Source organism: Trifolium pratense, linkage group LG7, assembly GCF_020283565.1.
Source record: "Trifolium pratense cultivar HEN17-A07 linkage group LG7, ARS_RC_1.1, whole genome shotgun sequence".
Taxonomy (NCBI): Eukaryota; Viridiplantae; Streptophyta; class Magnoliopsida; order Fabales; family Fabaceae; genus Trifolium; species Trifolium pratense.
The window spans coordinates 2,213,074-2,224,881 of NC_060065.1; the positions used below are offsets into that span (position 1 = coordinate 2,213,074).

At 34.4% G+C, this 11,808-nt stretch overlaps 3 protein-coding genes across 3 annotated transcripts; 2 read left to right on the forward strand and 1 right to left on the reverse strand.

Annotated features, from left to right (window-relative positions):
- Positions 1-300: 300 nt before the first annotated feature.
- Positions 301-3,758, forward strand: LOC123897637 (low-temperature-induced cysteine proteinase-like). Its single transcript, XM_045948353.1, has 5 exons — positions 301-868; positions 1,374-1,609; positions 1,775-1,915; positions 2,003-2,434; positions 3,266-3,758. The coding sequence occupies exons 1-5, from the start codon at positions 430-432 to the stop codon at positions 3,347-3,349; spliced, it is 1,332 nt and encodes a 443-aa protein (XP_045804309.1). The 5' UTR covers positions 301-429; the 3' UTR covers positions 3,350-3,758.
- A 1,603-nt stretch (positions 3,759-5,361) lies between these two features.
- On the forward strand, positions 5,362-8,482 carry LOC123897636 (low-temperature-induced cysteine proteinase-like). The gene is made up of 5 exons (XM_045948351.1): positions 5,362-5,855; positions 6,598-6,833; positions 6,956-7,096; positions 7,189-7,620; positions 7,902-8,482. The coding sequence occupies exons 1-5, from the start codon at positions 5,414-5,416 to the stop codon at positions 7,983-7,985; spliced, it is 1,335 nt and encodes a 444-aa protein (XP_045804307.1). The 5' UTR covers positions 5,362-5,413; the 3' UTR covers positions 7,986-8,482.
- A 1,830-nt stretch (positions 8,483-10,312) lies between these two features.
- On the reverse strand, positions 10,313-11,343 carry LOC123894620 (lon protease 2-like). The gene has a single exon (XM_045944672.1). The coding sequence runs from the start codon at positions 11,341-11,343 to the stop codon at positions 10,447-10,449; it is 897 nt and encodes a 298-aa protein (XP_045800628.1). The 3' UTR covers positions 10,313-10,446.
- Positions 11,344-11,808: the final 465 nt, after the last annotated feature.

The window sequence follows — 11,808 nt, forward strand, 5'->3', positions numbered from 1 at the left end:
TCAACCTTATCCCGCTCTAGTGCTGAAGTAGAATATCGTAGTGTTGCTAATGTTGTTGCTGAATCATGTTGGCTTCGAAACTTACTGTTAGAACTCCAATGTTCGATCATGAAAGTCATTCTTGTCTACTGTGACAACATTAGTGTTGTTTACTTGTCATGTAATCTTATTCAACATCAATGCACAAAACACATTGAAATAAATATAAAAAATACTAATAATTTATATTTGTGATTTATTTTTTTATTTTCCTTGAAGGAGATTTATATATATTTGTTTAGGTTAAGTAATTTATATTGTGATGTTGGTAAGTTGTTATTAATTTGGGCCATATAGTATAGTATTATTATATAGCACGTTGCTAGCTGAATCTGGCTCTTATCTAATTTTATCTTTAAGCAAATCAAAACTCGCTTTTCCACAAAAGCCATGAACTGTTTCACTTTTTTTTCTCTCTTTCTCCTTTTGTCGTCTCTTTCATTTTTGGTCTCTGCTTCTGAGTCTGACACTTCTAAACTCTTCCAAGACTGGTGCAAACAACATGGCAAAACATATCCTTCGGAAGAACAAAGACGTTACAGGTTTAAGGTGTTTGAAGACAATTATGCTTTTATCACACAACACAATCAAATGCAAAATTCCAGTTATACCCTCTCTCTCAACGCTTTCGCAGATCTCACTCACCATGAATTCAAAACCACTCGTCTTGGTCTTCCACCTTCTTCTTCTTCGTTGCTAAAATTCAAATTCGACCGTTTTCAAGATCATCAATCTGATGATAATGATGATGATGTTCTACAAGTTCCTTCTGAGATTGATTGGAGAAATAGTGGCGCTGTTACTTCTGTCAAAGACCAAGGAAGCTGTGGTACATGTTTTCAATTATTATTATTAAAATTGATTTTTCAGTTTTGTATATATGTTCTAAAACCTATAACTTGAATGTTAATCATACAGTGTTTTGTTTGTGAGGTGTGGTTATTAGAAATGATATTTGGATAACACAAATGATGTCTCATGTCTCACAGTATATATTTATGAAGCACGTACACAGACACTGCGGACACGACACGAACACCGACATGTCGACACTGATAATAATTTGAGCAAATGACATAATTAAGTGTAATACCGACACGTGTCCGACACGGGATATGGCTAATCTGAGGAGTGTATGTGCTTCACAGGATATAATTAATGGTTTTGTATCTTTATTTGAGTGTATTTTTATACATGTACATGTACACTGTTGGATTTGTGATTTTCAAATAACACTACTCAAATTGATTTCAACTTATGAGAGAAGCTACTTTTTTCTTTAAGCATTAGAAAACTTTATTTGAAGTAGCTCTAAACGTATGTATATTATGTAGGTGCTTGTTGGTCATTTTCGGCAACCGGTGCTATCGAAGGGATAAATAAAATTGTGACAGGTTCTCTTGTGAGCCTTTCTGAACAAGAACTGGTTGATTGTGATACCACTTATAATAGTGGTTGTGATGGTGGACTCATGGACTATGCATACAAATTTATCATTGACAACAAAGGGATTGACACCGAGGAAGATTACCCGTATCAATCTCGTCAAGTACTTTGCAAAAAGGACAAGGTATTTGCTTGCTTTTCAAACAAAAATTATTGAATAATTTTTGTAGTTTGTCGAATATTTGTAGATTGTCTTATCGTTCACTTTAACTCTTCACTGTTTATTAATTTTGTTGCTATTAGCACTTGCATTTACCTTTTACTTACATAGTTACATCTAATCCTACAGTTAAAAAGGCGTGTTGTTACTATTGATGGTTATACTGATGTGCCTTCAAACGATGAGAAAAAACTACTAAAGGCTGTTGCAGTTCAACCTGTTAGCGTAGGCATATGCGGTAGTGCAAGGGCTTTCCAATTATACTCAAAGGTTGAGCTCAATGATATTCGTAAATATTAGTAACATAGGTTCATCAATTACTTTTGCAATAAAATGTCGATCTTATTTGTATTTCAGGGTATCTTCACTGGACCATGTTCAACTTCTCTTGATCATGCGGTGTTGATTGTAGGATATGGTTCTGAAAATGGAGTAGATTATTGGATTGTGAAGAATTCCTGGGGAAAAGGTTGGGGAATAAATGGTTATATACACATGTTACGAAACACTGATAATTCTGCAGGGTTATGTGGAATAAACATGTTAGCTTCATATCCAACCAAAACCAGCCCCAATCCTCCTGTCCCACCTCCACCAGGTCCTGTAAGGTGTAATTTGTTTACTCGCTGTTCAAGCGGGGAAACTTGTTGCTGTGCCACAAAATTTCTTGGAATATGTTTTTCTTGGAAATGCTGTGGTTTAACTTCTGCTGTGTGTTGTAAAGACAAACGTAGCTGTTGCCCACAAGACTATCCGGTTTGCGATACAAGAAGGGGCCAATGTCTTAAGGTTTGTATTAATTATCTCCTTTCTAATGTTAAACAAACGGCATGATAGATTTGTCAACATATATTTTCTAAGAGGAATGATAAGGACAATCTCTCTAACACACACTCTATTAAACACTCAAACATTGGACAACACCACCACTTTTTTCAGATCGTGCAACTAGAAACTAGTTCAGCTGTTAAAAGTTAAAACTGTTACCTTTGGAAAGCGTTCTGATAACCTTCTTCCTCTCTGCCGTCTTTGTTCTATATACTGATAATCAATTTTGTGCCCATTGTCTGCAATGTTTCCCTTAAGAGACAGTGCTTGTACAAAAGAGTACTGCTCATTTTTCTGGGTGGATGCCAAAGGGTCCAATACAATTGCAACCTCAAGAATGGTACTGCTCATTAGAAAGAAGCAGCAATTGCAATTATAATTTGAATTTACTCGATGATGCTTGTCAAAAACAGTAAATTCATAAGAATGTTCTACCTGTGATATTTTTTATTATGCAAAACATATGTCCACTCTATGGGAAGACAAAAAGTTAAATATTGTGCCTTTGTTTTTCGAATCTATCACTAACAGATCCACTAAAGAGTCTCAGATCCAGCCAGAAGTGTAGCACTGAAAATTAGTAAAGATTTTGTCTTGTTACGATAAGAGGTGAACAAATAGAGTGATAGAGAAACTTAAGAAACCCATCAGCTTAGAGTGTGTCAGAGAGGTTGTCCTTATCATTCCTCATGCTGTAATCAAATCTATTTATTATTCACGAGTTTCTGGTTACCGTGTTCTTGGCTGCAGTTTTTTTATTTATGCTTACTGACTTCAGTTGATAACTTGCAGAGAATTGCAAATGGGACGACGACAACAATGCCATCTGATAAAGAAGATACTTTCCATCAGAAAAGAGACTGGAGATCTCATTGAGTATTTATCGTTTACATCATTCATTTGTATTGTTGAATCCTTCCAACTGGCATTCATTTTGTATTACTCCGAGAGTCCGAGTCATTATATTTCTAGCAGTCAAATGGGGTCCGAAAAGAAACAAATCATAGTATGGGATATTGATGGGTTAGAGAATGCTCGTATGATCCGAATGTAATACTAGGGAGGATGCATCTGTGTTTTTATATGTATTCCTCACGGTTTTATTAGTAGAGTTGTGAAACCAATACTGTATTGTGTCTCGTAGAAATAATTTGTGCTAACTTATGTTACTTCTTAAGTTAGCTTAGAGTTAAACATGCCTTGTTGTGGATTGCAAGATGGTGAATATGGGATGAATTGTATTCATTGATGACTTAATTGAACTATAGTTCGTTGTGCACCTCAATCCTGAACAACTTGAATTTCATCATCCAAAGAAATGTTTGCCATCAACTTGGTGTTCTTTTTTTTCCAAATCAATTTTAGATCAGAAACCATTGTTTTTGTTCAAATGAAGAAAATTTTGCTTCTCTGTTCCAAATCAAAGAAAACATGCAACAAGCCACTTTGTGAAATTTTGAGGTATAGTTTAATTCTACTTGGAACCTGAAGTGCTTGAAAAGAGTATATTTGTGTAGTTGAGTAGACTAATTACAAAAACAGAGGAGAAATCCATATGAATGCTCAACAGGAGCTCTAATACATGGCATAACTTAGACTACAAAATTTGATTGTTCAAATTCTTATTAAGACCATGGTTGCAATTAGTGACCACAATTTAGATAGCATAATCTCCACCAAATACCATTGTGGAATAACAAACAAAATAAAATTAGTAACTTCAAAAGCACGCCAACCAACTAAAACACAACGATTAATTCTTCAATTTTTGCACAAAGTCCTCATAAAGTGTATTTTAGAAAGAAAAAATTACTCCCTCTGTTTCAAATTACTTGTCATTTTAGAATGAAAATAAATAAATTAAGAAAGTGTATTTTTGCACCTTATTTTCCTATTATATCTTTATTTTAATTCACCAATAATTTTTTTTTTCATCAAAAAATGAAATTGTGGTGGTTCATAATTCCAATCTTAAGTTTGTTCATTCTCATAGTATTGTCATTGCCATACTCATATTCAATTAATATCTTCTTTTGTCTATTGGTATTCAACTTGGTCTTTATATGTTTAAGTGAAGGCCGTCACAATCAATCAACCAAACAATGCTCTAGCTAATCACACTCAGCAAAATTTAAGACCTAATGAATTACATGAAGAGAGTGCAATTCAATATACTAATGCAAGTAATGATTTATTGTCTACAATCGAATCAATGGAAAGGGAAAATTACATACCACATAATACAATTGAAAGGGAAAATTACATACCACATAATACAATTGAATTGTTTGCAAGATGGATAATTATTAGAACATTGCCTCCGGCTAAAAGTTTTGATGATCAAAATATTATGGATTGTCCTATTTGCTTGGAGAAATTCAAAAAAAGAGAATTTGTTCAACCTTTTAAAGTGTGCAACCATGAATTTCATACCTGGTGTTTACTCTCATGGTTACAAAAAGAAGAAAAAACTACTTGTCCGGTTTGTCGCCAAAGCTTGTATTGCTAGTTAACAGTTAAGCATTTATTACTCTTTATTAAAAGACGATTATATCATTTACTCTTTTTTATTTATGCTTAATGACTTCAGTTGATAACTTGCAGAGAATTGCAAATGGGACGATGACGACAATGCCATCTGATAAAGAAGATACTTTCCATCAGAAAAGAGACCGGAGATCTCATTGAGTATTTATCGTTTGTATCATTCATTTGTATTGTTGAGAAGTAACTTGTGTAACAAATAACTGTAAACTGTCTAACTGTCCATATAGTTAGTTATTTTCTGTTATTAGTTTGTTAACTTTCATAACTGAATGCTAGTTAGTTAGTTTCATCTTGTGTATAAATAGCTAGTTCATTCTCATTGTGCCTAAAACTTCATCTTCTCTCTTTTTTATCTTTAAGCAATCAAGATTCAACTTTCCCACAGAAAAAATCATGAACTATTTCACTTTCATTTTACGATTCTTTTCTCTCTTTCTCCTTTTGTCGTCTCTTTCATTTTTGGTCTCTGCTTCTGAGTCTGACACTTCTAAACTCTTCCAAGACTGGTGCAAACAACATGGCAAAACGTATCCTTCAGAAGAAGAAAAACGTTACAGGTTCAAGGTGTTTCAAGATAACTATGCTTTTATCACACAACATAACCAAATGCAAAATTCCAGTTATACCCTCTCCCTCAACACTTTCGCAGATCTCACTCATCATGAATTCAAAACCACTCATCTTGGTCTTCAACCTTCTTCGTTGCTAAAGTTCAAATTCAACCGTTTTCAAGATCATCAATCCGATGATAATAATGATGTTCTTCAAGTTCCTTCTGAGATTGATTGGAGAAATAGTGGTGCTGTTACTTCTGTCAAAGACCAAGGAAGATGTGGTACTTTTTTTATCTATCTACCCTTTTCAAAAATACTAGTTATTATAATATGTAGATTAAATATTTCTTGAGTTTTGAACTTAATCTGCGATTACCGATTGTTAGTTGGTCAAGTGGTAATTATCTTTTGCTATAGAATTAACTACATAAGCACTTACATATTAATTCTTGCGTTAAATAGTGTTTACCCCTTTAATGTTAGGGAATTTCGGGTTACCCCTCAATAAACATGTCATGTTATCATTGAGAGACTAAAATGAAGGAATCTTTACATTACATTGTTGAAATTGCAAAAATAATACTACAGAGTGTAAACCGAAATTCGATAACATTAGGTGGGGCAAAATACTATTTAACCCTTAATTCTTTATGTTATAAATGCTAAATTAAGTTATTTATCCAAACAGTACCTAAATCAATTTGCATTTGTTCTAAACTTATTTGAAAGATATAGCTGGTTTGATAGTATTTTAGATTCTCAAACTATAGTTTATATACATAAATAGGAAAATATATAAATGCTAATGGGAGATAGAGGAAGCTTTTAATTTGCCTCTAATGTAATATACTGTTATAGTGAGGTTTGGCTGAATCTACAATTTTGCAAGCAGATTACCTAGACGTATAAATGGTAGTTAACATTGCAATTTTTAATGGTAGTGAGCAAAGCCAAGTCAAGACTGAGCTATAAGAATTGGAAAATTTTATTCAAAGTAGCTCTAAATGTATGTATATTACACAGGTTCTTGTTGGTCATTTTCGGCAATCGGTGCTATTGAAGGGATAAATAAAATTGTGACAGGTTCTCTTGTAAGCCTTTCTGTACAAGAACTAGTAGATTGCGATACCACTTATAATAGTGGTTGTCATGGTGGATCCATGGACTATGCATACCAATTTATCATTGACAACAAAGGGATTGACACCGAGGAAGATTATCCATATTACGCTCGTCAAGTACGTTGCAAAAAGGACCAGGTATTTGCTTGTTTTTCATACAAAAAATATTGAATAGTTCTTGTAGTTTGTCGAATATTTGTAGATTGTCTTATCATTCACTTTAACTTGCATTTAACTTTTACTTACATCTAATCCTACAGTTAGAAAGGCGTGTTGTTACTATTGATGGTTATACTGAAATTCCTCCAAACGATGAGAAAAAACTACTAAAGGCTGTTGCAGTTCAACCTGTCAGCGTAGGCATATGCGCTGGTTCATGGGCTTTCCAATTTTACTCAGAGGTTTAGCTCAATGATATTCGTAAATATTACTAACATAACATAGGTTCATCGATTACCGTTGCAATAAAATGTCGATCTTATTTGTATTTCAGGGTATCTTCACTGGACCATGTTCAACTTCTATTGATCATGCAGTGTTGATTGTAGGATATGGTTCGTTAAAAGGAGAAGATTATTGGATTGTGAAGAATTCCTGGGGAACATATTGGGGAGAAAAAGGTTATGTATACATGTTACGAAACACTGATAATTCTGCAGGGTTATGTGGAATAAACACGATACCTTCATATCCAACCAAAACCAGTCCTAATCCTCCTGTCCCACCTCCGCCAGGTCCTGTATGGTGTGATGTGTTTACTTCCTGTTCACGCGGGGAAACATGTTGTTGTGCCACGGAATTTCTTGGAATATGTTTCTCTTGGAACTGCTGTGGTTTAACTTCTGCTGTCTGTTGTGAAGACAAACGTAGCTGTTGCCCACAAGAATATCCGATTTGCGACACAAGAATTGGCCAATGTCTTAAGGTTTGTATCAATTATCTCCTTTCTATACTCATCATAAGTAGATGGTCTAATGTTAAACAAATGGCGTGATAGATTTGTCAACATATATTTTCTAAGAGGAATGCTAAGAACAATATCTCTAACACACTTCATTGAACACTCTCTATTTTTACTATGCAAAACAGTAAATTCATAAGAATGTTCTACCTGTGATATTTTTTACTATGCAAAACATGTCCACTCTACATTTCTGGCTGCAGTTTTTTTATTTATGCTTACTGATTAAAGTCGATAACTTGCAGAGAATTGCAAATGGGACGACGATAACAATGCCAACTGATAAAGAAGACACTTTCTATCAGAAAAGAGACTGGAGTTCTCATTGAGTATTTAGCGTTTAAATCGTTCTTTTGTATTGTTGAATCCTTCCAACTGGAATTCAGTCTGTATTACTCTGAGTCATCATATTTCTAGCAGTCAATCATTGTATGGGATATTGATAGGTTAGGGAATGCTCGTATGATCCGAATGTTAGGGAGGATGCATCTGTGTTTTTAAATGTATTCCTCGCGGTTTTATTAGCAGAGTTGTTAAATCAATACTGTATTGTGTCTCATAGAAATAGTTTGTGCCAACTTATATTGCTTCTTAAGAGTTAGCTTAGAGTTACACATGCCGCCTTGTTGTGGACTGCAAGATAGTGAATATGGGATGAATTGTATTCCTTGATGACTTAATTGAACTATAGTTTGTTGTGCTCCTCAAACCTGAACAACTTGAATTTCATCATTAAATGAAATTTTTGCCATCAACTTAATTAGTGTTCTGTTTTTCCAAATCAATTTTAGATCCGAAACCATTATTTTTGTTCAAATAAAGAAAATTTGCTTCTCTGTTGTGCTAAAAACATGCATCAGGGTATAAATCAATCATGCTAATAAAAGAGAATAACAACCTTTTCTATAACAATAATGCAGCAAAGCCACTTTGTGAAATTTTGAGGAATAGTTTAATTCTACTTGGAACCTGAAGTGCTTGAAAAGAGTGGAGTATATTTTTGTAGTTCAGTAGACTAATAACAAAATAGAGGAGTACTGTACATATGAATGAATACTCAAACAGGATCTCCTCTAATACATGGCCTAGCTTATACTACAAAATTGATTGTTCAAATTCTTATTAAGACCATGGTTGCAATTAGTGACAGCAATTTATAGCATATTCCACCGTATACCATTGTGGAATAACAAACAAAATTAAATTAGTAACTACAGAAGCACGACAACGAATTAAAACACAACAAATAATTTTCAATTTTTGTACGAAATCCTCATAAAGTAAGCATGTATTGTCCCATGTAGAATTTTTTTGTGATATCTTACTTATGTTGGGGTCTGTTTGGAAGGGAGATTTTGGAGGACTAGTTCTATATTTTGATATATAGAAAGAATATTGTGATATATGATCATATTACAACTTAATTACAGTTCACTTGTTTTTAAAAACATTTTCTTTTATAGCCTTGATTAATTTAGTTAAGAATAATAAGTCCTCGCCTTCCCTCCTAAATCTCCCTCCCAAACAAATAAGACAGACATGGGAGATATTGCAGTAAGAATCAGCCTTAGGTCTGCCATTAAACCCTGGTCTGTCTTAAGTTAGCTTAGGGTCGCATATGCTTGGTTGTGGATTGCAATATGGTGAATATGGGATGAATCGTATTCATTGATGATTTTAGCTTAGGTTTGCATATGTTTGGTTGTAGTTTTTTTTTTTTTTTTTCCTTTTGCAAATTTGAGATCACAACACAAACCATGATTTTAGTTAAAATGAAGAATTTTTGCTTCTGTCAAGGATAAAACATGCCCGGTATAAATTGATTATGCCAATAAAAGAGAATAGCAACGTTTTCTTTAACAATAATGCATCAAGCCACTTTGTGGAATTTTACAGACTAGATTTACTTCAAGCCGATTTACAAAAATGAAGAGTACATTGTTGCAGTTCATTAGACTAATAACAAAACAGAGAAATACATATGAATGCTCAACAGGATATCTAATACAGACAACTTATAAAAGAAGAGAGCTAAAACACTAGGAGGATGGCAAGATATACAATGTTGATAGTTCAAATTCTTATAAAACCATGGCTCTGACAAATAAAATAGTATACTACACCAGAAACCATTGCAAAAGAACAAACCAAAATGAGATGTAGTAACTGCAAAAGCACGCCAACCAGCCAAAACATTGATTGATTGATTTTTCAATTTCTGTACAAAGACCTCATATGATATTTGGCAACAATCTACATATCCAACCAACCAATATAAAAAATTAGCATAGCATAGCATAACAGTGTAGAATTTCCAAATGTGTGATCCAGTGGTATGAGTGAGTTGAGAAGACAAATGAGTATTATGTAGGAGGTTCATGATTAGGTCTCCTGCTAACAAATCCATCCTCCCTCTAGTAAGTTAGTAACTCCTAACAATTAATCAATTATTTTTGTCTATAAGAAAAACATACTAGCATAAATATCAGACTTGCATCAAATTAGGAAAGAAGTTGTAGCACACCAAACAACCAACATTTATCCATCACACCATAGTATGATGCTAGGCGTGATTCTGGATCATCGTCTACTATCAAGTATCATCGTCGATGTATTGTATATGAAATAAAAAACAAAATGCATCATCATCCAAAAATTAATAACAAAGACAACATGATTAGCATATAAAAAATTACACTTAGGAGAATTTACAAGTTTTTTCCCAGTAGATAATTATATGGTTACTATTGCCTATTGTCGATGCAAACAATACCTTTCATACACCTTCCTCTAAGATGAAGAAGAAGGAGAAGATGAAGATGGAAAAACATCTTTAACAGCAGAAGCAGCAGATAAATAATTAAGCGTATTCTTCAAAGTTTCTTTCTCCCTCGCCAATCTTGCAGCAGTATCTTCCAATTCCAACAAAGCTTGTTGCTCTCTAGGTGCACCTTCAAAAGTGCTTCCAACAAAAAACGAAAACGGCGTTGGAAATAAGTTCCTTCTCAAATCACCAACTTCTTTTTCAGCTTTTCCACCTAACCGATTCGATAACCGAATAACGTCTTTCATGTAAGTTTCCACTTCATTCGCTAAACCGTCAACATCCACGTCAGCAGATGGTGAAGGTCTATCTTCCAACCACGCTACACGAGCTACAAGATAAGGTTTCTTACGAACGACTTTCGTGACACGAAAACGCTCTTGACCTTTACAGATCAAGAAGAATCTATCATCAACGAGTCGTTCGTGTTTTATGATTTCACCTACGCAACCTACTTCAGCTGTTCCTGAAACAGGATCGGTGTAGATAACGCCGAATCGGAGATCGGTATGGAGGAGTGTCTGCATCATGACGCGGTAACGAAACTCGAAGATCTGGAGAGGAAGGATTGCTCCGGGGAAGAGAACTAAAGGGAGAGGAAAGAGAGGGAGTTCCGTTACATCGTCTTCTGAGTTTGGAGAGGTGGAATGATTCTTCTCCGGGATAGACGCGGAACATCGGAGATGCGAAGTAGCTTTCCGGCGGCGAGAGTGGTGGAGAACATTAAGATACGGCGGCGGCGTAGGTGTTGAGGATGGAATTTTAGGGTTTAAGGAAAGTGGACTAAGTGGAGTGAGGTTTAACAAAGGAAAGTTGTACGGTGTTGTTGATGAAGGGATAAGCTGTGGAATTGGAAATGCCATTTTAGTACAGAGAAAGAGAATAGAGAGAATGAAATGAAATTAATCTGAGAAACTATAGGTTAATTTCTGAATATGTGGTCACTACACTTCCACTTAGTCATTTACCATTGTCAATCATATTCTAATTTGAATTATTTTTTGTATATGTAATAAATTTGTCACACTCGAACTAGCTAAGCCACTGAAATGGAAAAAATTACATACAAGAAGATGAAGATGTTGAAAAAATCCAGTGGTTTTTAGCACAAGCTAGATTTTGTGGATGAGATGATAATAATTTGGATTTAGCACGTGGTTCTGAATATTCCACGTGGGAATCTCGATATTTTATGAATGAATGAATGAATAGGGTATGATATTGAGGCCCGATTCATTTTCTTCGGCCCAACGAAACTTGTGGCCCAAACTTTAGAATTAAAAAATAACCGACCGAAAAAAATGTGATAAATCTAAAATCGGTAAAGT

What these genes read in the sequence shown, in the direction of transcription:
- LOC123897636 (XM_045948351.1), top strand. Translation starts at nt 5,414, where the DNA reads ATGAACTATTTCACTTTCATTTTACGATTCTTTTCTCTCTTTCTCCTT. An exon ending in CAAAGACCAAGGAAGATGTG is followed by an intron (nt 5,856 to 6,597) that starts GTACTTTTTTTA and finishes TATATTACACAG; the next exon opens with GTTCTTGTTGGTCATTTTCG. An exon ending in CTTTCCAATTTTACTCAGAG is followed by an intron (nt 7,097 to 7,188) that starts GTTTAGCTCAAT and finishes TTTGTATTTCAG; the next exon opens with GGTATCTTCACTGGACCATG.
- LOC123897637 (XM_045948353.1), top strand. Translation starts at nt 430, where the DNA reads ATGAACTGTTTCACTTTTTTTTCTCTCTTTCTCCTTTTGTCGTCTCTT. An exon ending in TACTTTGCAAAAAGGACAAG is followed by an intron (nt 1,610 to 1,774) that starts GTATTTGCTTGC and finishes CTAATCCTACAG; the next exon opens with TTAAAAAGGCGTGTTGTTAC. An exon ending in GAAGGGGCCAATGTCTTAAG is followed by an intron (nt 2,435 to 3,265) that starts GTTTGTATTAAT and finishes GATAACTTGCAG; the next exon opens with AGAATTGCAAATGGGACGAC.
- LOC123894620 (XM_045944672.1), bottom strand. Translation starts at nt 11,343, where the DNA reads ATGGCATTTCCAATTCCACAGCTTATCCCTTCATCAACAACACCGTAC.